At 45.2% G+C, this 27068-nt stretch overlaps 1 protein-coding gene across 15 annotated transcripts in view; it reads right to left on the minus strand.

Moving 5' to 3' along the window:
- LOC139338506 (sorbin and SH3 domain-containing protein 2-like) overlaps positions 1-27068 on the minus strand; it is a 50116-nt gene that overhangs the window by 1609 nt on the left and 21439 nt on the right. For 2 of the 15 annotated variants that reach the window (XM_070973645.1, XM_070973569.1), the window contains 21 exons: positions 25701-25727; positions 25436-25560; positions 23284-23709; positions 21326-21452; positions 20709-20884; positions 18585-18651; positions 17696-17746; positions 17354-17567; positions 17106-17220; positions 14016-14087; positions 12319-12375; positions 11491-11540; positions 10321-10496; positions 8143-9972; positions 6925-7004; positions 6552-6649; positions 6095-6209; positions 5856-5984; positions 5551-5745; positions 781-818; positions 257-375 (listed from right to left, as the gene is read on the minus strand). In XM_070973645.1, coding sequence (XP_070829746.1) covers positions 257-375; positions 781-818; positions 5551-5745; positions 5856-5984; positions 6095-6209; positions 6552-6649; positions 6925-7004; positions 8143-9972; positions 10321-10496; positions 11491-11540; positions 12319-12375; positions 14016-14087; positions 17106-17220; positions 17354-17567; positions 17696-17746; positions 18585-18651; positions 20709-20884; positions 21326-21452; positions 23284-23709; positions 25436-25560; positions 25701-25727 — 4287 coding nt within the window. Of the gene's footprint in view, positions 1-256; positions 376-780; positions 819-5550; positions 5746-5855; positions 5985-6094; positions 6210-6551; positions 6650-6924; positions 7005-8142; positions 9973-10320; positions 10497-11490; positions 11541-12318; positions 12376-14015; positions 14088-17105; positions 17221-17353; positions 17568-17695; positions 17747-18584; positions 18652-20708; positions 20885-21325; positions 21453-23283; positions 23710-24485; positions 25256-25435; positions 25561-25700; positions 25728-27068 lie in introns of those variants that run through there. The other 13 variants (XM_070973625.1, XM_070973586.1, XM_070973615.1 and 10 more) reach the window with 13 other exon arrangements.

Below are 27068 nucleotides of genomic sequence, written 5' to 3' on the forward strand. Positions count from 1 at the left end.
ACAAAGAGCAGTGAGATGAAGAGGTCAGTGCTTGAAACCCGCAGATCAAACACGGCAAACAGATCAAACTGAGCTCAGCTGTGCAGGATAACTAACCTCCACAGTGAGGGTGTAAACATGTGCTATGAGCACAGTGCCATCTAGTGGCTGCACAGACAGCTGCAGCATCTATTTGATGCAGGACTGTCGCATTAGACTGCCTTAGTTGTCAACTACATTATGTTTCCAGCAGACAGGAATAAGTCACTCCTCTTACCAACAAACCAGCCGTCGTCACACTTCTCCATCACATCTACAACGTCGCCCTCCTTCAGCTCCAGCTCGTCCTCGTTACGAGGCAGGTAGTTGTACACGGCCTGGTACCTGTTAGAAGAACTGACGGTGAGGTGACACCCATGACACGCTGCAGTAATGCTGCTGAACAGTAATCTTACTCCACATCGAATCAATCATGATAACACCGGTTTGATTTTTAATACAATGAGAATATTCAAATGCAGTAATGACATCATACTGTTACGCACAGCAACAACAAACATGGCTGACAGCAAACATAACATTACTACTGGCTCCACAGTTGTTCCAAAAAAGGAGCATTTTCAGTAATGTGGAAGTGTAAAAGATCAGATGTAGAACAAAGGGGGCAGTACAACAAACTTATTTCACCACCTCAAGTGAAGCAGCTGGTGGGCACTCTCTATGGTTTCCACAGTTCATTGATATTCATTCAATGAGAACAGTAAATCAGCGGAATAATATACATTAATATGTGTCACTTACGGGTCTCCTCCACCCTGGAGTGCATCCTGCACTAATCGCTGTGGGAGAGACAGAAACAGGAAGTCAAAACATGGCATTCATTTCTTTAGGATTTGAGGAGGCTGAGGACATGTTCAATATTTATGACGAGGTATGATTTGACAACCAGAGGAATGACGGATTCCTTTCAAACATGAATAGATAAACCGATCAGACTCTCCTCGATTCAGCAGAAATACTAAAAAACATGAACATGTGGTGATCAGTCATGAATGAACCATCATTTCCTTCCTGCACAAAGACAAGAGCACAGTCAGAGCATGGATGAGTGAAGACATGCCCCCCTACCCTTCGACCTCTAATGGGGGACAGGTAGGACCTCCGGGACAAGATGGGGCTACGAGGAGGTTTACCACCAACAACAGGATCCTGTTTAACAGGCAGAGAGACCAGAAGCAACACAGCGATAATCTTCAACAGAGAGAGCAGCCTTCACCATGAGCTGTACACACGAGCACAGGATAAAAACATGCTGCAGGACACCTTCCATCAACATGCTGATGCTGATCAGTGTCCGCCCAAAGGAAACAACACGAGCACACACGGACTCAACAGCGTCCTCTGCTGTCTGGAAATCAATGCGACACTCACATCATAAGGTATGTTAGTTAGTGCTGTTAATCGACTAAAATATTTAATCGCAATTAATCTCATGAATGTCGTAGTTAACTCACGATTAATCAAAAATTAATCGCACATTTTTATCTATTCTAAATGTCCCATTAATCATCATTTTAATACTCTTATCAACATAAAACAACAACGTGTAGTGTTATATTTCACACTAACATTCTCTCTTTGAGCAGTTACAGAAAAGCCCCTTCAGCAACCCTTTCTAAGGGATCCAAACAGGGTGATACAAGATAAAGTTACCTTACGTTAAAACTTTCCTTTCTTAAGTTTCCTTTGAACATACCAGCATCCACATGCCTCTGTCGAAAGCCATCCAATGTCGCCTGGTTTAGACGAGGAGGCGACGGAGAATTTGCATTCGCCGTGTGTTTGGCCACCAAGTGGTATTTCAGACTGGATGTGCTGCGGTGATAACTCAGTTCACACCGACAACACACACAGATAACTTTGGTCTTGTCGGTTGACTCATCTGGCAACTTTTTGAAACTAGACTTTCCGTTCAGAATCTTGTTCGCATCCATTTCGGCGTTTTGTGCTTCACATCCACACAAACCAGTAGCCTACTCTTTTACAGCTAGCGAGCAGGCAAGACACGTGCGTGGGGCGTGCCTATTGTTTTGTTTCCGGTTTACAATCGGATCCTGTAGTTTTACTTACGTTACTAGCAGTGGCCACAGCTTATAAAAAAACATAAGTTCACTAGGTCACAAAGAGCTTTAATCTCACGATAAAAAAAATGACGCCGTTAAAATTGATTTGCGTTAATAACACGATATTTTTGACAGCACTAATGTTAGTGTACAAATACTGCAGTAGACTTAGCCATGGCTGCAACAAACATGTTTTTTCCATAAGCTGTTAATCTGTTGACATTCTTTCATCCATAAAAATGATGTAAAAATGTGAATCACATCCAGACTTCCTCTTCAAACTGTAGTTCTGTCTCACAACAGTCCAAAAACTAAAGCATCAAATCAGCATTTTTCCAGTGTTAATAGGATAAATGATTAATCAGATTTTTAAAATTCTGTTCATTCATTAGTTGGTTAATTACTTCATCCACAGTCTCAGCGCCGCTAACGTCGACAACACGAAAGTTAGAGACGGGCATCGTAAGACGAGTTACGATCCTTTGCACCGCAAACAGGATCTAAATCAGCATCATCCTCACAGAACAGCTTTACCTTCACCTTGGGAGACCTACGTCCTGGATGGGGTACAGTGGGAGGAGTGGGGGGAGAGCGTGGAGAGGTGAGGGGAGGAGAAACAGGTTTAGGGGGCGGCAGGGTGGGAAGGGGGGCAGGCGACTCTGAGCTGGGACAGGGAGAGGCCGAGACGGAGCGCTGCGAGGAAACGCTTGCTGGGGGGTGAGAGGAACGAGAGGGGTGGAGGGGAGGGGGTGAGACAGGCGGAGGGGGAGAGACTGCAGGTAGCGGTGATGTCATGAGGTGAGGAAGGGACGGGGGCCGAGGGGAGAGAGGGGGGGAGGGAGGGATGGTGCTACGCTCCTGCTGTTGTGACCGTGAGAAAGAAGAAGAGGAGGGAGTGAGAGGAGAGGGAGGAGGAAGAGGAGGAGGAGGAGGTAAGGAGGTCAGAGGTGATGGTATGGAGGGTGAGGGGAGGCCGGGGTGAGGAAGCTGTGTCTGAGTGGAGGGAGGGACGTCAGCCTACGGAGGCAACGACACACACGTCAGTTATGAAGCTAAACGCTGAGGAAATCTTTCCATTCAATTCTGACGGCTGTTTTCTGCGGAGCTCCGGAAGAGACGTGGAGGAAAACATTTTATTCAAATAAAGATCTACTTTTGTTGAAGAAAGCTTGGCATTATCCAGAGAAACTCTCTGCTCGTGAGCACCAGTGGCAGCAGTAAGACTTCTGACATGAATCCTTCAAAAGCAAACGGCTGCTGTACAATAGACGTTTTATCCCTCTCGCTACTGTTTTACCGCAGTGGGATGTAAGTTTGGCTCAAAACGAGGTCACACTCACAGCTATGGACGAGGACAGAGAACAACAGGTAAACTAGGACGCGCTCCTCAGTCTCTTCATCATTTAGCTCTTTAGCTACACAACGTTTTGCTTCGCTGTAAATGTAAAAGGGCAAAGTGTCACAAGTGCATTGATCTTTGTGTCGAGCTCCGTTGAGAGAATGCAAAAGTAGATCTGTTTAAAAGTTTTCCTCCATTTCCCTTCGTGGGCCCTGCAGTGTCTCTGAACTCAGCAGCTCACACCATGCTCTACCTGTGGACTGAGTCTCTCATTAAAACCTTTAATGCCCTCCTCTTTGTCCTCTCTAGAGTCTTCTTCTTCCTCAATGAAGAGCTCAGTGTATCCCCTTCCCTTCACCGACGGTGCTCTCTGAAACTCGACGGGCTGCTCGTTCTGAGTTTTCGACTGCCCTCCCCATGTGAAGGAAAGCGGCTCCATCGCCACCGGCTTCTGAAACTGCACCTCTAACCGAACGCTGCTGGCCGGTGTGACGTCTGCAGGTTTCACTGCTGGCTGACGGGATCCTTCTGATTTTATCTTAAACCTGCTCTGGGATTCACTGGGTAGCGTCGCTTTAGGGGAATCGACCAGAGACAATCTCAAAAAGTCAGCGTCGTCTGCGCTGGTACAATCATCCAGAATCATGGACAACAGCTCGTCATACGGGTCTTTCACTTTCAGCTCAACATCAGGGGTTTTTCTGCTTTTGTTGACTTGCACATTTAACTTGCGCTGCAGAGGAACTTGTGTGGGTGTTTTTATTGGCTCTGGCACCGTGCAGTACAAGATCTCTGGCTTGGAAATGTGTAATGTTTGGGCTATTCCCTTGCCACTGTTGTGTTGCAGTGAAGAGTCCGGCAGTGGAGAGCTGAATGAGTAATGAGGAACAGGAGGAGGAGGAGGAGGAGGAGGAGGATGCGGTTGTGAGAAAGGCAGGGCAGCCGGGGTGTGACCTAAACCGAGTGGCTCTCCTTTAAAAGGGGGAGTTCTGGAAAACGTCTGGGGCGGCAGGTTGAAGCCTCTCTGTGACGGCACAGGTGAGAGCACAGGTGAGGGCGCCTTAGGCTCCTGAGTCTTTAGGAAAGGTGCAAGGTCAGTGGGGAGAGGGGGCGGTGTGGGCGGTAGAGGGGTGGTCGTGAGGGAGCGAGCTGGAGTGGATGCCGATGGGTCCAAAGTGAGGGCCAGCCACTCACTGGTGATTGCTTGCAGGTCATGCCTTCTCAGCGGGGGGAGTGGGGAGGGAAGATGATGAGTAGTGGAGGATGGGGGTGGATGGTAGAAAGGCTCCATGAAGGTAAAGTGAAAAAGAAGGAACAGTGGAATTTATAAAACTGAAGCAGAGTACAGTGTGCGTAATGTGTGCTGTATGTCGCTTTAAAAGCAGTTTTTACTCCCCAGTGTGCAGATAAAAAGCAGCTCAAAGTGCTCTGTTTTAAATTTAAAGGTATGCTCTGCAGGAACTGCTGGTCAGACACTGAAACTTGGCCCTCCTCTCCAGCTCAACGCCATCAGAACCAGCGCTGCTGTACGTCCACAGCAGGCGACTGTTGTGATGGAACAGTTGATACTTTAGCAAGCTAACTAAGCTAACTGTCAGCATCTACCTGTCCAGGAAACAGGCCAACTCTGTCGCTCTTCATCCCCACCCTCACCTTCAGTGCTCACCAGTGGGTGAAAGCCAACCCGACATTCACTCTCGTTTTAGAAAGAGCTTTGTCCACTTGGCGTTTCACCTCGCTATATTTGTATTTTTCTGCGCTGTGTTCTCCTTTTTCGTAGCGTCCCACTTGCTGAGTGCCTGCTCACTACCTTTCTATAAAGAACCCACCTCTCTTGTCCGTTATTGGCTGGGGGCTACACACCCACTGTCTAAAGGTTACAGCCCAGAAACGTCCAAAACACAGTAAAATAAGAAGAAAATAATGATGATTGAGATGAATTACTTTTGTATGAATCTATAGATTTATTTCAGGAAAATCCTGCAGAGTCTACCTTTAAACCACTTATATCATACATTTCAGATGGGAATTGCTATCATACATTTCTAACTCTGTTGTATTGGTTTATTATATTCTACTGTCACAGTGCATGCGCAGTGATTCCCCTACCTTGATGGGTGTAGAGCTTGGAGTCCTGTTACCAGGGTAACCATGTGGGTCTATGTGGTGGGCGGAGCTCTTGGACGGGGAGCGCTTGACGATGTCGACGTACGACACTGGAAAGATGCCCTGCTTGGTTGTGTCTGGGATCTTCCCCTCATACCAGTTCTGGTCCACCTGCCTGATCACAATCACTCTCTCACCCTGGACACAAGCAAACACACCCAAAATATGCAGGTGATGTTTAACCAAAGCAGCACTGTCGAAATGACAAACCATTAGAAACCTGTCAGACTGTTTCAGCAATAAAGTACCTTTCTGAGAGACAGCTCCACGTTGGTATCGGCGTTGAAGTTGTAGCGAGCGACTGCCTCTCCGATCTCCCTGACATGTGCTGGCGGGGGAGGACGAATCGGCTGCTGCTTCTCTGAGGACGGCATCTTCTGTTTACAGGTATAAATGTGTGCGTTGAAGAGGAAGAGAAATCAGTGTTAGGACAGAAAAAGGTGCACATCTACAGCACTCACACACAGTCGATCAGCCGCACACTCACTTCTACGTATGACATGGGGAATATCCCAATCCGCCCGCGGTGCTCTCCTTCATACCAGTTGTTGTCTATCTGCCGGATGATGTTCACTGCATCACCCTTCTTAAATGTCAGCTCCCTGCAACACATTCATGTCATCAAAGTGCCGGCATACAGGTGTGAAGGAGACAAGAACCGACCACTTCAAGCAGCTCAGCGCATTTCATGTAAATAGCGTCAGGATGAAAGAGATCAACAGAAACCAGATTTATTCATGCATATATCTAAAAACTGCGTAAAGTAGATGAGTTAAAGCCATCCAGGTGTTGTGGCGAGATGTGAGAGTAAAGTTACAACGATGCAAAAAGTGCTTAAGAATCTGAAACTATAACATTGAATGCAACGAGTCGAAATGCAGTTAGACATTCATGCTGCAAAGCTCGGCTTCCTTTGGCGTGCACTGTGCGTTTCCTGTACTCACTTAGCTGTTTGTGCCTTAAAATCATAAATGGCTCTCGCAGGCTGTTTCTGATGGAGGAGAGAGAACAGAATAAGTTGTGTCATCTGTTTATGGGAGACCTAGGAGATGAGAGTGAGAAAAACAAAGCCGGCAAGCATTACCAGGCAAAACATAAAACAGGTTTTTAGCTTTGTGAGGAAATGTAACTGTGCTGTGGTATTAATGAGCTAAAGATAACAAATGAGCCTGAAATATTTCTGCTTTATTTAGGTGTATTTTGGGTGTTTAAGTTAAAAACTATTTCTGCATTATCTTAAAGAAAAAAAGAACTCTTGTGCTACTGTTGAGTGCATGCTGGTGCTGACAATACAAGCAACCAGTGTGTTTGTTGTACCTCTCTGTCAGGTGTAGGTCTTCTACTCTGGGGTGTGTGGCGTCCGTCCATGGTGGAATAACACCTGGAGACATCCTGGTCTGTGATTAGCAGAGACACACGAAAAAGGTCACGGGAGTTACCGTAGTAGCCACTGTCATTTCACATGCATGCTCACGTTACAAATATGTGCTTCGGGAAAACGCTGAATGGTACAGTGATGATGCCATTCCAAGAGGTGAATGTGGGAATGAAAGCTCAGAGTCAAAAACAGGCGTTTTATTTCCATTTCACAGGAAAAACAAGGTGAATGTGATTCCCACAATATGACACATGCAGTCCTACAAAACAGCTGAAACACAAAAGGAAACAAGGGGGATACAGGCCAAAAATATGATAAAACCCTTTACAAACATGAACGTACAAGCAAACGGCTTGAGGGAAGGAATGATGGTGGGATAATAAGATGAGTCCATGAATCAATCAGCAAAACAGACAAATAATACAACCAAATCAAACTAATGACAAACAGAGGAATATCCACGTTTATTTACTCCAACTCCAAATATAACATACTGTAAATTCTCAAATATTTCTTCACCTCAATTGCAGAGAAATCTGCAATCAGAAACCTGTTTTGGTCATGTTTTCGTACTGAAAGAAGCCTCCGGGTTCTCTGAAAGGCTCCTCTTGCTGTCGTCTCACACACCGTTCTGTTGCTCTGCTTTCCTTTTCTAACAGACATATTGTTCTACCTCACTATTTTATTCAAAGTCCCCTACTTTGCCATTGTTTTGTTCAACAGTCTGCATTTTCAGCTAAGTTTCAAATTAGCTCAAAGGGCATAATCCTCTTATTTTACTAGCAGACCTTTAATGTGAAACATCAGCAGGAAGTGCTTAGTTTGACTGACATTCACTTAACACAGAACAAAAGAATGCGCCTTTTTTAACACCATGTTTTACTTGAGAATTTACAGTAAATATGTCTTACTGAATGTCATATAAATATATCAAAAAGAACAATAATGGATCTATCGGCTGACCAATGAGGGGAATGGCAGCAAGCCCAGGCAATAATGAAACAGACACTGAGGTAAATGCATGTGGCTGCATATTTGGAGTATGTATGCATGTATGTGTGTATGTTTACGTAGAAAAAACTATGTGTAGGTGAGAATGACTACGTGACAAACTGCACATGTGCATATCTGAGGTGTGATGGGTGCAGTATCTCCACCTGAATAACAGAGACCATTTCCATTGCCCTGCTCCTCTCCATATTCATTATTGTTTGAGGTGTCCGAGTGGCGTCCGTAACAGGCACTGATTGGTGACTGTAGCCGTGGTGACTGTAACCGTGGTGTGGAGGGATCCCCTCTACACGAGGCATACCCAGTGGGGCTCCCATCTGGGTACAAAGATGCAGAGGAGTGACCCCCGTGCCAACACCCCCTCCTCCCCCGCAACGAGGAGCTTCGTTCAGGCACATTTGGGAGCAGTTCGGCCAGTATCCTTCTCAGGATGCTATCATCAGGTGCCCTGGTTACTCTGTGGCCTCTCTCTGCTTGAATGTGCTCATATATGTCTCTCAAGGCTGCATCGAGTGCTTCATAAATGGCCTGCTTGGACTTGGGTCTGCTACCTCGATCTCCGCCACCGCTGCATCTTCTCGAGGTAGGTGGTGAGCCCTTTTTCCTGCGGAAAGGCACTGGGCTGACCAGGAAGGCCAGCTTGGACATCGCTTGCTGGGACTGCGAGCTCTGGATTTGGGAATGGCTGCTGCGGCTCTGCTGTGAAGGTCTCTGGTGCTGCTGGCGTGCTCGTTCTCTCTCATGGCGAAGCATGGTTGTGAAACGGGTATAAGAGGCTGGGCAGCGGCCTTTGCAGGTGCTGATGAGGTGGCGGTGTTGGTAGCCCTGGCTCTGGCCAAGACTTTGGTGACCAGGGTGGTGGTGGTGATGATGGTGGTGATGACGGAGGTGGTGATGGTGGTGGATGGTAGAAGAGCCGTACAAGCTCTCAGAGGAGGTTAGTGAGCAATGGTCAAAGTCACTCTCACTGCAAAATGAGGAGCCCTCCACCTGGATGAAGTCACTGAGGTCTGACGCGACAGCGTCTTGTTCGCTGTCAGAGTAATCTGGGTTGGCTTGAGGGCCTTGAGGAACAGGAGCAGGAAAGGACCGCCCACGGCTGGGCTCCGGCCCAACCCGAGGCTGGCCCTCAGGTGGGCTGCGAGGTCGATGCAAGTGATCTATGGTATGAGGTACTGTTCCACTGTTGCCGTTGTTATCTTCCTCGAGTAAAGATTCTATGGAAAAACGGCGTTTCGGAAAACTGGGTGTGCCACCACCACCACTGCTGGCTCGAGATGATGAGCCACCCGGCGTGGTAGTGCCTGAAGGCATCTCACTATCACCCAAGTTGGGCATGGATTTGGACTTCTTAATAAGGCGCTCATATTCAGAAATGCGGTTTGGCACCATATCGCGTGGCACCTCCACGCCCCAAGAGGGTGTCCAAGGAGAGAGGCGATGCCGATGCAGGTGAGGCTGGCGCTCTAGCTCTAAGATGCGAGCACGGACTGAGCGGATGACTTCAGATGGGATGAGCTGAGCTCGGTCGATCTGGTGCATCTTACGATAGAGCTGGAGAAAGCCCGGTGAATCATGTGCCCGTCGCCGGTGGGGGCGAGGCAGTGAGCGAGAGGAGGCGGATCCACTCCCTGAGGGATTCCCATCACAAACCAGTGACCCAGCACTTTCTGAGCGGGTGGCATTGTGCCCGCCTGAGCCAGAATGCCCATCATTGAGTAAGTCATCACAGCTGCGTGACTTGATCTTGCCAGAGGAGGGCGGTACCTCCTCCACACTGCTCCATGTCTCAGGATCCTGGTGCTTTGTTTGCCAGCTGTTCTTATAACAGACAGACTGCTTTGAGGAGGAGCTGCCTTCCTGGCTGGCATCCTCATCGCAATGGACAGGGTCAGAGGGGACAGGGGGCAGATACGGGCCCTGATAAGGACCTGGGGAGGTCAGACTGTTTGAATACATGTTGCATGCGTCCCCACCTTTCAGATGTCCAACACAGAGCAGCGTGGTGAAAGAGAAGAAGGAGGAAAGCATGTTAAGCAGTAATACCCAGAAAAAAAGTGGAAGAACTGGGGAGAGGAAGAAGAATTAGTAGAGAAAAGAGGGTGGAAAAAAAGATGATTTGATGCCCTTTCTTCAGACTTCCAGCAATGCTAATTGAGGCAACTTATGACCACACCAGACAGACATTATAATGAGTAAAAACTGGTGATGTGGTAAGTACAGTACACAGATACGACAGTCTGGGAAAAAGAAGGGAAAAGTGAAAAAACAAAGAGAAAAAATAACCAAATAAAAAGGGGATGTTTGTGTGTTTGTGCGTGTACCTTTGGCCCTGGAGGGTGAGGACGGTGAGGAACGGATCACAGGTTTCTTCAGGCTGCTGCTGGGTCTGTAGGCATCCACTGGTTTGGGGGAAGTGGCAGCTCTGCTCTGAGACTGAGCATTCACTTGGGAACTTGACGGCTCAGACTTCCTTCTCTTCCTGTAGTCGCTGGCAGCGCTGAAATACAGCCAGACTCAATCGCAAATGCTTCCAGAACACTAAACACAGATGAAGGCAATTTACAGAACGCAAATTGAATCTGAGGTACTGTAAATGTCTTATGAGTTCATTCTATTTACTATATTTCCTGTATCATCAGTAGTTATTAACTCAGTTTAGACCAAAATGAATAATGAGCAAGTATCGTGTTTCTAATCTATGATCACCTTCATGAACTGTGTGAAGGTCTAAAACATTTTCCCTTTTCAAATACACTTAAGAAGACAAATTAACTGAACACATATTGCGACCGCTGGCCAAAAATCTTTTGTTTCTTTTTTTTTTTCTTTTTCTTATGTTATACTTACAATGAGGGTTTTCATTATCATGTATGAGCTGAGAGACTGTTTCAATCCTTGGCATTATTAATGCATTTTTAAGTACGTCCAAGCTCGTCCTACTAAATTAGGTTATTGTCCATGCGTCCAAAAAGACGAGACAACACACCGTTGCCGTTACTTCTCTTATTCAAAATGCCTAAAAAAGCCATGGGCTTTCTATTCAGAACAAGCCCACTCAATGTGACTTACATGAATTATATGGCCTATTCATCACATCCCATTTCTGTCCTTTCTGTTCACCGAGGAAAATGCGACTGAATAAGCAGGCCATTGGTGAAAGGGAGTAGGACAAGGGGAGAAGGAGGGGGGTTGAGGGAGCGATAGGAGGTAAAGGACAGAATCAATAGGTTTGCTGGGTTAATTTATTCTGGCTCAGTTAGTGGGAGGGAGATGCAAAGCACCCTGCCTTCAGTGACAAAAGCAAATAAAGACTAACAATAATCCTTGCAAATCATCCTTAACAGCAGCCACAGAGGCTATTTGCACCAGACTCGAGTCAAGAAAGAGCAGTTTTGATTCTGGGATGAATCACAACAAGAGCCATTGCTGTTGGGAGGATGGGGGAGAGAGAAGGAGGTGATGCAGAGGAAAATAAAAGAAACAGAGGTTACCTCGCAGGTCTCTCCGGAGCCTTGTCAGCAGGAGCGATGTGCAGGGACGTCTGAAATAGGGCAGACAACAAAAGAGAAAAGTGAGCTCCGCAAGAACAAAGACTCGAGGCAGAGCAGCTCACAATGCACAGCCTGCATGCGGTTGTTGCTGTGCCACACTCAAAATGCTCCCCCAGTTTAAGGTGTGATGGAGGCTGGTTCCACATGGCACACCTGACTGAGAGGAGGCCTACCGGTGCGAGCGTTGCAGAAAAATTTCAGCTCTGTCTTGGGCTGCTCTGGAGGATGATGGCAAAGGTGATATAGCAAAGGATTTTATGGGCTGAGCTCAGGGGGCAAAAGTTAGCCTGCAAAACCTGGCCTGGATCGGCTGGAATGGGTCCGAGTGGTAAAGAACGGTTGACACACTTTAACAGCAAAACTCTGTCTGAGGAAAGGCTAATCATCAAATGCGATGATGATTTTGAGATTAAAATAAAAAATCTACATCTTGATATTTTTCTGAGGAGAGATGTTAGCAGACAGTAAAATAAAATATTCAATTACCACAGAACAACCAGCAGATTTTCTTACAATGCCAAGAAAATCGATGAATAGCATTTTAAAGCTATATGTTCAACAGACCTCACACAGCAGCATCATACTAATCTTGTGGTGGATGGCTGATATGAGATCACACTGAACTGGCGCCACACTACTTCACTACTACACTCATTTAAGCAATTATATCTTCCATTTTTCTGAACAATACAGACTTTAATTACTCTGATTGGTTAGAAATAGTGAGATTAACAACAATACTAGGAACACTCATGAATGTGAGATTACCTCGATGCGCTGGCGAGCGGAGATGTCTGGATTATAATCCAGCCGTTTTTTAGGAGGCTTGAGCCACAAGCAGCAGCAGTGAGCAGGAGGAGGAGGAGGAGTTGAGGAGGAATAGGAAGAAGGTGAAAATGAGGTGAAGGAGGAGAAGCAGTGGTGACATCATGGGGAGAAACCAAAAAAACACAAGAAACATGTGGAGAGAGTGACACCCGTTAGAGAATCTGAGTAACCAGAGATGGGCTAGTTCACAAACGTTGCACATGTGCGTTGCATGTACAATGCACACATGTGCACACACTTAATACACACTTTTACTGACAAACACACGCACACACCTGCCTGTAATAATATGTTCATTCACATTCACATCTAGTATGCATCTAGTGACACTTCCTATGCCAATCTAAAAACAGCAACTTTTAAACTACAGAATGTAGCTGTATGTAGCACACACACGCACACACACATACACAGAAATGTGCCCGTGTACCACACACACATGCAGAGTGTGAGAGCAAGCTGTAAAGCAGAAAGCCAAGAAGCAAAAGCTGCAGTGTTTATTTGAGAGTGCAATGGATTGCACCATCAAATGCTATGATTTAGTGCTCGTTTACTAGTGCAGATAAACTACGGGTCACTCGAAACGTCTTGTGTCACCTCAACAAACACTCAAACACTGAACATACTGTGAGATTCTGTCCCAGCTGGACCAGCCAGTGCACGTAGGGAAACCCTCTACACTCTAAGGGCTTATTCTGTGATGTGAAACATTGGAAACGTTGCAGGTAGAAATCTCAGCAAACGGCCCAACATGACTCTGGGAAGCCATGGCAGCTCCAGATGTGACATTTTCACCTGAACATTTCAAATAAGCCCAACAAATCATCACCCGATGTCATGCTGGCATGGTCGGAGGCATGTCCTCATGACACTTTGTACATCAGTCAGGTTGGGGTAATTTGATCCCAGATCTGTGGCTAGAGGCAATCCCTGCCCTGAGCCACGAGGACGTTATTGCCACCTACACCCAGCAGAGGGCACTAAAGCATTTAGCTTGAAGATATGCACAGCGTTCCTCTACTTGGTTTATCTTCATTCAGTGAAGATAAACACAGTACTGGCAGCGATGCATAAATGATCAAACGAATAAACAGGCTAAATAAAAGGCTGATTAACTGATGCACATGTTAGCATGTGCAAGAGAAGACGACTCAGATCATTATGCAGAACAAAAGGATGATATTTAACATTAGGAAACTCACATATTGCATATTTCTCAATGTTATGATTGATTAATTGATTGATTGACTGACTGATCTGTGCAGTTCTACCAGCCTAAAAGTCGGCTCATCTCAAGCATCTGGAGCTCGCGGCTTTTTGACCTATTTTCCTGCTTGTTTTTGAACAAGATGCAATAATGAACCAACTGAAATAGTATGGTTTGTGTTTGAACATTTCAGTGCCTGCTAGCCACCAGACCAAAAGACCCAGCAACGCAGAGACATATCACAGCCTGTCACAAGGGTGGGGGGAGGGTGGGGGGTCACAGCACCCAACAAGTACCACATGCCCAAACAACTAGCCCCACCCAGTCTATTGGTGGAGACACTTAAAAAAAACCACGGGTGGGGTGGAGAGAGTGGGTGTATGCCTATGGCAGGGTTGTGGTTGAGGAAGCATCTATGGCCCTGACTTACCGGCCGCCCAAACTCCAGCTCGGAAAAGAACTTATACCAAGGCTCGTTCTCTAAATCTATGTCATCATAGGTCTGGGAAAGCATGACAGTGACAGAGAGAGGAGGCAGAAGAAAGACAGAAGAAAGGAAGTGTGGATAGAAGTCACACACAAAGAGAGACATGGACCTCATGGTTAGGAATGGGCAGAGGCGTCACAGGGAGATGGGCACAGGGTGAACCAGCATGAAGATGAAGACTGGCTCATGGGGACCAAACAGTGACGCAAAAACCCATTTACTCCTGACAAACCCTTAGAAGACATTTTACTCCACTACTGACACTGATTCCAAAACTTTGGTGCACGTTAGACAGCATGTAACAGTGCTTTACTACAAGACAGTAATTAAACTTGCCTACACGAAATAACCTCATATGCACAGTCCAACTCGTCACCAGTGGGAGGCAGACTATTTCAGCACCGAGGCCCCTCTGAACTGAGATTCATTAAATTCATATGCATAAGAATTAACAGGGCTGTGAATCCCGTGACAGAATCACACTACAGCCTCTTTATTCTGAGCCACAGATAATGAAAATCAGTATGATACTTAAAGCGTTACATATCTAACACCCAGCCTCATCATCTGCACCTCTGTGCAGGCTCAGTGGCTGGCATAAGAAATTCTCACCAGCAGAACTCATTACATTTAAGAGGAAGAGGACAGGGCACGTGATGAAGAACTGTTGGGAAAGAGACGAGGGGTTATTCACATGGGTGTACACCAAGCTTTTGAGCTATTATGTGCTTTATTAATTACTTAGAGAATATGGAAAGCATCCAGTGAGGACAGAGCGATGTGTAGCCTTGTGTTTCTTTTACATTCTGTCTTAAAGCTTGTTTATGTCTGATGTAATGTACTGTGAGTTGCCTTGTTGTTGAAAGGTGCTATAAAAATAAACCTGCATTGTTTTGCCATCACACAAATCTGCCACACTCTCTCCTTGTAATCTAAGTTATCCCCATCATGTCTAATAATGGAGGCGCCTCTAAAGGTGGATTCATAAACATTTCATGTCAGCTGCCATCAAAGGTGGAAATGCTGCATATCCTCCTCTAGTTTTCATGCCTGGCATGTAAATGTCAGACAAATTGCCTTAAGGAAGAAAAGTTTATCTCTGATTTTACATGATGGATTATAACACCTAGATCTTCCTTTACATCACAGACAGACACATTTTAACATCAAATCAACCTGTAATAAACTCTGTCTGATGGGATCTAAGTATTTAGGTGAGCAAAAACAGTGGTTACTGTCGTTCAGCAAGTTTATCATCTACTCTTTTTTGTTGTTGTTATATCTTTAAATTCTGACTAGTAGAGCTTTCTCTATTTGTGTCCATTTACACACTTCAGCATGCGCTACAGTCAAGAGGCTCACTGTTATTCTAACTGTAGAGATGATACGCTGGTTTACGCTGTCTGCTCTTTCTAACCCTGTTCCCACATGGAAATGGAGTTTTCACGCCAAATAAAACACTGCCAGGAGAGGTTCTGTAGGTGTTGCGGTGTCAGATGTCTCCTGCTAAAAAGAGAATTTGCCTTTGAGACAAATGAGTCACGCTGTGAAAAAGTGAAGCCTGGAGCCAATCGCACAAATACTGTAGACGCACAGAGAGCAAAGGACAGCTGGATAATGTTGTCATGACACCAGAATTACAAACTTTGATGCAACACTAGTATAAAAAATGACAGCTCTTCTAATACCAATAACCTGGTACAGAAAGAGCCACTGAACACATACCGACGCATTTGTAATTTTAACAGTAATTAACATTATTATTACTATTCTTAAATGTTTTCCCTACACATTCTTTATGCTGTTATATTACTTTAAGTATTCTCTCTGATGTTGCTTCAGTTATAAATGCAGCGCCATGGTTAAAAATCTGATTGTAGATCTGTGTTTTTTATTAAAATTTCCGTACTTTCAATACTATTGAATGTATAATTAAAAATCGTGTCGTTTTAAACGTGTGGCATCGAAAAAGTATCAGCATCGACGCTTTGACGACTCCATAAAACATTTTTGTTTGCTGTGGCTCATAACAGCCCAGTTGGACATTCCTCCAGCGAACAGGATGTTTTTGGGTGCCATCCCTCACCTTGGAGAGTGGAGAAAAACATTTATAAAGACACAACATATATACAGAGTCTCAGGCAGCAGATTAGCCAGCGTGGGCTCTCTGCGACTCTCTGCAGCTTCCTCCTTTTATTGCTTTATCAGGAACTGACTCATGCATTACTGCCCCGGGAGAGGTCTCTCTCTGCAGTCATTACATTAAACGTCTGCAAAACCTTCACACAAACCTTTTCTTTTGAATCTTTTCCCACATAACAGACCCCACATTCTCCATTATCTTACCTCAGATACCTCATGCCTCATATTTCTGGCCCTCCATCTACATAGAAATTATCTCTGCTGTCTGCTTTGTCATTCACCCATCAGAGTGAGCAGCCAGCACATCACTTAAGGCTGCCGCGCTGGAAACCTTCGCTTTTTAACGCCCACGCTGCGTCTGACGGAGACAAGTCCAAGCAAAGGCCCATAATATGAAAACACATTAACAACACAGTAACGCCTGGAAAGACCAGCAGGTAAAACACATAAATGTGCTCGCTTTTCTCAATTTGACCGTCTAGTTGTGTTTTGTGCTGTAGCTCCATCTCTGCAGTGATGTTTGCCTTCATGTTGCTTAATGTTTTGTTGTTTACTTCCTCACTTTAGCTCCGAAGTGAAGCAGAGCAGCAACAGAATGAATCTTTGACTTAATGACAACAAACATAGCTGCTATAATGCTAATAGAAATCATTTTACTGTCACAGTGTAGAAATATTCTCCCATGATGCCGGCGTGACGCCAGCTCGGGAAGCAAGCATCGCGTCCTCTGACCGTTATAAAGAATAAACTTCACGTTGGCGCCTCACAGGTGCATCAAACATGAAGGAAAGCAGCACCGTGTGGATGGCTACCAACCTTTCAATGGATTTTAACAGCAAAATGTCAGAAGTCATTACAATCAAAAGAATGAGCAGTGTTAAATACACTCACTGGTCTTTCATGCTCCAAAATAGACGACTTCCCCGGCTCATACTCAAAAATACTCTTGGGCTCTGCGCGGTACTTCCTTGTGTCCACCTTCCTGTTGGGAGGTCCCCATTCATTCCTGGTGAAAGAGAAACAGAAACATGTGTCTTACAACAATGAGTTAGTTAACTATTGAGGCGTGTCAGTGTTTCATAACTCATAAGGTGTAATAAGTGAAGGAGATAAGACTGAAGGAGATAAGACTGACTTACGCGTCGAACAGGTCCTTCTCACGGTCACTGTCTCTGGCCCTCAGCTGGAGGAGAGACGGCATGGGTGGAGGCGGTGGGGGTACAGGGGATGGCGAAGGCTCCTGAGGCCCCAGATGCCCCCCGTTGTCCGAGGGGCTTTTGGCGAGTGGCCTGTACGTGTGTGTCCGGGGAGCAGGGTGGGCCATGGTGGCACTGGACGACAGGCTGTAGTCATCTGGACAGGACAGAGGACACATCGGAGGGAGACGTGATGAAGCAGAGCAAGCCAGACAGGCGGAGACAAACGGGTTGGGGAAGAAATAACTTATTGTACGATTTTGCTGGACGGAAAACATATCTCACCATTGTTTATGACAGCATATGTTGCATTGTATGTGTCAGAATAGTCATCATCTGCAGGAGAAAGGAACGGAGACTGAATGGGACGCATGCACAGAGGACAAGTCTGTCGCTTCCTCGACAGGCAGAGCAGCACCTTCAGTCAGCTTGAATACAGTCAGTTACACTAAGTCATTTCCAACAGCGACCATTTTTCACAGCAGAGAGCTCAAAAGCACCCAAGCAGCATAAAGCACTTCTCTGCTCAGCCACGAGCTCAGCCTGGTCCAAACAACTGTTTCCAGTATGTCTTTTGTTGAGTTATACGAAGGGCGACAGCACCCCACAGAAGCAGAGTTAGCCACATTTTGATGTGACTTTGAAGCTGGAAATGAGAAAACTATTCATTTCCTCGACTCTTTTAAATTCTGCATGGGGGTTGCTGGAATATTGCTTCATAAATTCACTGACAATATGCGAATACTCATCACAGGAACTCATAAAGATGTTTTTCATGCACACACAACCATGAAATTGTCTGTGTGTCTGTGTGTGTGTGTGTGTGTGCTGCAGTAGAAGAAGCCTGAGCAGTTATGAACAAACAAGCCTTGTACTGACTGTGTGATTCTGTCAAGCCCACTAAATTAGAGCAGATTTCCCAGGACAGCTCAGTGTCTATTAGAGGTTTCTCTCAATTCCTCCTCCTCTTCAGACTCTCTTGCTCTCATCTAATGAGTTCTGGCTCTGAGCTTCTCTGGCACTTTTGGTTGAAGAAGAACCAACATGCACAGATACACAAAGACACACACACACGCACGCATGCATGACCAAATCCACTCATAACGTCCGATGATCACAGAACAGCAAGTAATGGGACATTTCTGTTGTTCAGTGTGACTCAGTGCAGACTTACCTGCTTTGTGAACCTTGTGGATCTGTTTGAACATAGTTTTGTACCAATCCTTAGGCCTATCCACCGTCTGAGGAGAGAAATAATCATAAAGATTTATGTGCTGTGAAATGCAACATAACCTGGAAAGCTGAAGCTAGAAAGTAGAAAGGGTTCCCACCGTTTTGCAGGACATTACTGAGCAGAGGAAAACACGCTCTCAGCCTTCCTAGAGATCCATATTTCTCTCATAGACAATTTAACTTATGCTGAGACATGAATAAATTATTCATAAAATACACTCATCGCAGTTGGAGACACTCTCCATAATTTGCTTTTAGGAAATGTTGATCAGACAGAGATCTGGGATAATTTAAGTCCTGAATCTCCCTTTTTCGTATCCGAGATAAATAATCTCGTCAAGAATCATTTGCAGATTATTTAACTTAATTCAAGGTAACTGCTCTTGATTTGTCTGAGTAAGATATTTTATTTAATTATCAGCTGTAAGCATCGAGAAACAAGTCTGAAATGTGGACACACACCCCAGACATCTATCAATAAAGTACAATGAAAAGTACATTTAAATCATTGAAATATTACTGATGACTCTTCTTGAACTCAAATCAAATGTGATTTGGGGCAATGAGCAAACCTCATACAGAAACACACTTATAGTCAGCGGGTTGTAGTAGCGAGCAGAGTGATGTGATTGGAGGATGTGTGTTTGGATATCAGCTGGCAAGAAGCTTTTCCAAAGAATCTGATTGGTAATTTCTCCGATCCTCCTCCTGATGTAACGACACAGGTGAGTCAGGTGTAGGTGGAGGCCAACAGTTCTGTACAGCTCCTGATTTTCTAGATCAAGCCCACCTGTGAGCGATCCAATCAAACCTAAAGGATTTGACTTAAATCACGTCATGTGTACATATTCTGTTTGGCTTTAGTAAATGGTCACACAACAGAAGATAAACGCTTTAACTTCTGTTTCACAATGACTTTAAGAGAAAATAGATGTGTTCAATTAATGCAGTATCAATCAATAAAAAATAATTATGAATAAACACAAGCTGCTTCATCATCATTCTTAACATTTGAATGTGTGTAAAGTGGATTTTTCAGCTTTTAGACAAACTCAGTCTAGAAATGGCCACAACGTCCAAACATACAGCCAGAAAAAGATATAATAGTGTAATCGGTAACTTGATAAACTACTACAGCTGTTTGTTTTGGGGCAAGTGTGTATGTGTGTGTGCGATAAGGTGATTGTGCCTACTTTCAGAAATCAGTGTCAGCAGATTTGGTTTCACAGCGTCGAGGATACAGAAGCCATGTTGCTACAAAACCAAAGTGGGAACTCCTGGTGCTCTGCCTGGCAAACCCAGGAGGAACCCTGGTATGTGCGTCTTTGTGTATACAGTATGGATCTAACAGCCACTTGAAAAAAGAGCTATCAAATGGCAGAGAGACTTAATCCCCTCTTTATTCAGAAGCACTAAACAGTGAGTCTGGACTCTGGTCAGAGGAGACGCAGTCTGGCTCCACAGTGAGGGAGTGTGTGTGACTGAGCATGTAGCTTTGGCACGGCCATGAGACGGGCCAATTACCACTTCGCTCTCCATGGTTACCAAATAAAGTGCCCACAAAAATGTTCGTCCGCTCACAACAAGGAGCATCTGTTTTTCTTCTTTCCTGCCTTCTTTCTCTTTTCACCTTTTCTCTTTACTTTCATTGCCCATCTCTCATTCCTCCTTTAACTTTCTCCTTCTCACTCATTCTGTAGTTCAACACCGCTCTTCAAGAAATGGATGACTGAGTGACACCGACACAAAAAAGCCTTAGCAGAGATAACACAGAGTCACACACTTTGACAAGCAAGCAGCGAGGACCTTGCAGTCCTAAAGTAAAGACCTTTTCTGAGCTCATATTTCTACCCATCAGGCAGAGGGAGAGTAAAAAAGATACTGAGAGATAGTGGAAGCAAGAGAAAAAGGGCCTTTAATATGAGGTCAAAAGCTGCTGACAGCTGAAACTAATCCCCTCTCGTGAGGCTGATCACATATCACGACAACAGAAATGGGTCAAAAGACGCTCCTGTGCAACGCCACAGTAACTGCCGTGTTCATCTCAGCGTGTGTTTGACCTCACCGTGCGGATGGCGATGGGGATGCCAGACTCGTCCACGGGGCCGATGCCTTCGTAATGAGGGGCTTTGATGAGGGACACCTTTTTCTCTTCTTCTGAGAAGCGGGCGACGGGCACGGTGCTGCTCACGCTGGTGTGGCCCGACACCACAGACTCTCTGGTGACTGATTCGCTGCCCTCTGCACACATGGAGGAAGAGGAGGGAGAAGAGGAACTGCTCTTGTGTGTGCTTTGATTTGAGTAGTACAAAAACAACCACTGCCTTTCTCTGCATTTTGCACTAATTAATGTCTTACTGTGCTCTACAACAGAATGGTTGTTTCCTCTAGTAGCAGGAATCACATCCTGAGATTGTAACATATTAATAATATATTACATATGACCAATTAATGTTTAATAATTTTCTTTACTGCAGGTCTTCATGTTCTGCATATCAGTGTTTCTGTGCATTGTTGTTCTGAACAGCAGGAGGTTCTGAATTAAATATGTAGTGAAATTGTACTTGTCAAGTACTTATTAATAATCATGCACGTGGATAGTTTTTTCATGGAGAGCAGAATTTTCATCAAAACATGCAGTGTTCCCACCTCAAATAAAGGGACAAAAGCTCAGCGGCTCACCTGAACTCCTGCTCTGTCTCTGGAGACCGGTGTGGAGCGAGGCGGGGGGAGGAGGGTAGGACGGGGGAGAGAGGGACCTCTGTGGGTGGCTAGTACTTCCATTCATAGCGTGAGAGAGGACCTGGCCCTATGAGTGACCCACAAGCCAGAAACAGAGATAATCAGTCACCACCAGCCACAAATGGCAGCAAAATGTTCAAATGTCCATTTACTATAGTGAGGAATGTTGCTGCTCTGCCCTACAACATTAGATAACGAGTGTAAATGTAAAAAACAATTCCCCAAACAAGAGAACGATTAGTTTTATAAATCCATTATTAGTCATAGTAATGCTATAAAACTTAGCATTCAACGTACAGGAGCCTAGTATGGACATGAATGTAAATGTAGACAGATATGGGGGCTGATGGGATTCATAGGAGCTGCTGAATCTGAAATGACTGAACAATGTAAGAACAGTTAGTGAGGGAAAGGGGCACTTATCGAATCACTTCACTTCAAAACAGACAGAGGAGATTAAAACAGAGACGGTAAACAAATACAACTCTTTCAGATTCACATTTCGTCATTAATTAGTTGCGACATAAACAAGACAGCGGACACCATCCAGTTACAATGGGAGGCTCTTCTGTAGAATGCTCTCCCATTCAACATGACACAGGAACACACAAGTTCATCTGACAATGGACAACAATTTAATTTAAAGGCCTGTGGTTCAAAGATTCATGACAGCTCTGAAACCAATTACCTACTGTGCCTTGCAACACAGTCCAGCTGTCTAAAGACTGCAGAACAGTTTGTGTTCGCAGCCTGAAATGTATTTTCATGCTCATATCTAGTGATGTGGGCTCTGAGCACAAAACAAAGGTGACCTACACTCCACAGACCGCTGAAGCTGCTGCTGCTCTTTAATGCCCTGCTCCTGCTGCACTTCCTTTGTAGACATGGCGTTAGTTCTACTTCTAACTTCATCCTTGTTTGGTGCTTGAGCATGCAGCATATAGAGCAAATAGATAACTCAATAATACGATCTCACCAAAGGTTTGAAGATGGCCGTCATAACATCTCCATCTCACTGGCTGCATCTCAAATTCTGTCATGTGTTCCAAAAGTCTGGGGTTGTTCTTGTCAATGGATATAGTCTTAGTAAGTGAAGCAAACAAGCCAATCAGAATCTTTACAGGTGGTTGAGAAGGAGATTTGATGCAGAACAACACCGTGTAGTGGAGATATGTCTAACTTGTTGCATTGATGGGAGATAAGAAAACACTGACGATGCAATGCTACTTACTATTACCTCCTGGCTACTGAGAAGCTGATATCAGACTGTTAATGTAGTCCAAACAAAATGACACTTGAGTCTCACTATCAGTCTTGTTACAGCTGAGAAGAAATGGTACACATGGGAAAGTACGCCATAATCGAGAGATGTACCATTCTGTAGCAGGGTCCCTTGAACTGCTTCCCCGAGGCAACATAATGAGCAGACAGGAAACGCAACTACAGTCCTGTCATGTTACATTATCAAACCCTCTGCCCTGCCCTGGTTCAGTCTTTCTTTCAGCAGTTTCCAGCTTCACCCTGCCACAACCTCTCTGAAAAAAGGTTTTGTCTGATCATGAATTCTTTATGTGAACTGGCCTTTAAAAGACAGTGTAACTGCATTGGATTGGCAAAAAAAAAAAAAGGCATAACAAAGAGAAACATAGACAAGCACACGTAGACAGAGTTCTACTGAGTACAGACATGAACATAATGAGGGAACACTGGGCTGAATTTAAGTCTGGTATCTGACAGGTAGGCTGTAGTTGATGGTTAGTGAAAGGTAAAAATCGGTAGTAGTAAAACATTTTGTGAAGGTTTGGTTCAGCCATCCAAATGAGTGGGGGGGAGGGAGGAAACCTTTTTTTTTTTTGGTAATGATATGTGTTACAGCAGTGACTTGTTGGGATAATTACGTTAGTGAAAGTGGCAGCTGCAGCAGTGGAGGCCACAGAGGTTGTTAGCACATCATCAAGGCCAGCAGTGGATGTGTAGGTAGAGACATGGCTGAGGGTGGGCGATGGCGTGGGTGAGGCGCCAGGCGAGTCCAGGCTACAGATCTGCAGCTCGTCCAGCAGACCCGCCGTGGACGACGAGTAGTGGCTGAGGGCTGACACCGTCACGGGGGAGGCTGAGGGTGACGCGCAGCCACCGATGCTCGCACCGCTGACTGTGGCGAGGCTCGGCCCGCTGACTGCACCAGCTGTGCTGCCAGCTCCGCTAGGAACGTAAGGGGTGGGCGATAGAGTCTTGGGCATTAGGCCTGACAGGTAGTCGAGCGAATCTGAGCTGCGGCAGCGATAGGGGGAGTGCCGTGCTGCGGGGTCGGGGGAGGGAGGCCCCTGGTGTTGGAGGGAGAGGGAGTTGATTGGAAAAGGAGGAGAGGAGGAGAGTGCTTAGTGATATCACTCATTAGCCACGTTGTCACAAAGGATGCGTGGAAGTAACATGTGAGCCTAACAGATGGAGAAATGCTGCTGTGAAACCACACTGAGGTGTCATGAGGCTGCAGCATCGTCTCCCAAAGCATGACTGATGCTGTGAACTGAAGAGGCTCTGTTAGTTCAAACTCTGTGGAAGGCAGCAAATACAACAGACAGTAACAGTGGTATAAGATAAATGAAACAGTTGGTTACCACACATACAGTATGAGTTCACACAAATGTAGAACCACAATTAGTTCGCTATGGCAGCACCAAGACTAACAAACTAAAGGGCAACACACACAAGCAGCATATGACGTGCATGAAAACACCTGTGCCTCTCGTTTGCTATGGAAGGCCAAACACCTTGAAGGAACAGCACTGCCAGAATTCCCAGTGTTTGTGTGTATCAAGAAGACAAAAGAAAAAAAATGATTTGATCACTTTTGGCCCTGAATTTGGCACATCTCAGCTACGGTACCTTGAATACTTCTTCTGTTTTTATGGTGCATTCAGTGTGTGCCATGGCCATCAAATGATGTGACGCAGCCAGTGTGTTACCCTTTAATCACTCTTGATGTCGCCCAGACACAAACCCAGGATAACCCAGGATGTTGTACTGTAATGACTTTAATATGTACACAATCATCGCTCTCGTTTGTTCTATAGTTGCAGTGTGCAGTCAAGTTATGTACCAACAGCTCTGCAGGAGAAGGTCTTGGTGGAACTGCAGGAGGAGTCTTCGTCATCTCCACCTGGGATGGATTGGGACTTGGGGTTTGATTTGGGGCTTGATCTGGGACCTTGAGTTCCACTGTGTTGTTTGAAGGCTCTGCACGTTTCAGGCTCTCGGCGCCCAAGTGGACAGAAAGCGAGGCTGTCTGTGTCAGGGGTGGGGACAGGGTGGGACTCCTTTGTGGACAAGGGGATGTGGTTGGTGGGGAACCTGTTGCCTTGGGTCGGGGGTTAAGGTAAGACTCGAGGTGAACGGGAGGGTCGGGGATGGTGACAGGGGTTAGTTTGAGGGAAGACACCTTACGCTCCTGAGCCTGTGTGTTACTGGTGGCAGATGCGCTGCAGCTGTTGCTCATATCATCTGTGACGGTGGACTGCTGTGCCTGCTGCACTGGGTTTACGCTGCTCTCTGAATACGAGTAAGAGGATGTGCTACTAACAGTGTAGGACTCCTTTAAAATGGCTTTCTCACTCTGAGTGAATGTTAGCATTCCTGGGCTAAAATCGTTAGCCAGGGCAAAGAGGGAGCTGTAGTCTGGTGGGTTAGTGCCAGTGGGCGAGAAGTGGAAACTCTCTCTCCTGGGGGGTGGCAGCGGCACGTGATTGAAATCCTTATGAGCCAATCAGAATGCAACAGCCAAGGGGGGTTCAGGCAACAACAACAAAAAATCATCAGCGTAAAGCTTGATACACATGATCTGCAAGTTGTTCCAAATGCATACTTAGAAAAATAGTATGGTCCCGTGCAAATTATCCATAATTACGATGGTTTGTGGTGTCATTAAGAATACAATTTTCCACACAGACTTTTACGAGTCAAACACTTTCTTTTTTTTTTTTTTTTTTAAACTCTGGCAGTAAAAAAGACAAAATGTCAACATCTGTCGGTGTGGCGTGTGAGATATTTTACCTGTGTTGGTGACTTTTTGTCCTGTAGGTTGGGCCTGACGCTGCGGAAGCCTTTGGCAGCGAGCGATGAGCTGCTGGCGTCTCCATTCTTAAGGCCATCTGTTACACTGCGTGACCGCCAAGAATCTGAAGATAAAGTTAACAATATTAATGTGATACACTGCAGTGTGTTTTGATTAAGTTTTCTGGTCTCCTGCGGGGTGTTTTATAGCTTCTTTTGTCACATGCACTGTCAAGATTCTCCACCTGAACTCACATAAACTTACCCAAGTCTGACGAGTGAGACTCACTCCCTGAGGAAGAAAGAAAATACAGCAGTAATAAGTGACATGACTGAACGCGTGATCATAGAAATCCCTGCAACACATGTCAATACCATTGTGTATGATTGCATCTGAAGTAGTTATCATCTCACAAAATGCTTGCGAGAGTGTTCAAAGAGAGACTTGGTAATGAGGTTAAGGGAGTAGAAACAGGTCATTAAAGACAGCGTGAAGAGGGAGAAGTACAGGACAGCATAAATCTTTCTTAAAGATACAACCGCTCCAAAGTCTGTGGTCTTAATTAGCAGCCACAACCTCTTATAATCACAGAGCATTTTACTACTAATAATACCACTTTGGAGTCTTCTGGAGTTTACAGATAACATTTCCTCCAGATAAAGTAGTATCCCTGTCAACTTTTGAAGATGGGAAAGTGGAAACTACACAAAGTCACATGGCAAACTAACAATTAGTTAGGATTTAAGGATCAGCGTGATGTTGCTCATAGATTACAGATGTCCAAAGCCAGATCTCCCCCAGCATTACCACCATAAATTAATGATGTATCAATCGATCACTTGTATAAGAATGGGCTTTCTTTAGAAGGTTGCTCTTTCTGTGCAGTAGGTACAGATCAGATTCTGGCTCATTTATGGAAATGAATCATTTTGTTGACGAATATGTAGGGCGATTAGAGCAGCTGAATGCAGGTTTCAATGCATAGCTGCATTATGGCAGTTAGGGACCATTCACATGTGTGTCTTTTGCACCCCTGGATAAAAGGATGAGGGTCCATTCAGAGGTTGCATCTAAAAAAGCCTGGGAAAGGCCTGGAGGTTTCGCTACTGTCATGTCCTGATATGTGCAGTTTTGTACAAGTGCTCGTTTCTCAGACTGCAAAGTTAGCATGACCAGGAAAGCCACAATAGCTTAATTTATTGGAAATACGTGAGGCTGAAATAAACCAGACTTATCCTTTAACCAAATTCTTCTTCTGATTATGAATATGTCTTAGTCAACTGATTCCACATTGCAGGGTATGCTAGCTAGCTCACAGCAACATAGACAGCTATTTTTTACCAGTCAAGATGGGATGGTTTGCTCCACATCACACAAAACACTAGTAACTGGCTTGTTAACGTCCATGTCTGTTACAATGCTGAAACCGTGCAGGAGGGTACTTTCTGTGTTTCTATGAAACCGCTTTGCAGATTTTAGAGTGGAGACTCTCAACAGTATGCTAAACAGCAATAGTGAGTGACCTGTGCACCCCTGCAAGGCTGAGGCTCAATCAGAAGCTGATTAAGAGCCTATCATGCCCCTAAACCTTCTACTGCATATCTGACAACATCTATCAGTTTTCACACAGTG

This window comes from Chaetodon trifascialis, chromosome 2 (genome assembly GCF_039877785.1).
Source record: "Chaetodon trifascialis isolate fChaTrf1 chromosome 2, fChaTrf1.hap1, whole genome shotgun sequence".
In the NCBI taxonomy this organism is placed as follows: Eukaryota; Metazoa; Chordata; class Actinopteri; order Chaetodontiformes; family Chaetodontidae; genus Chaetodon; species Chaetodon trifascialis.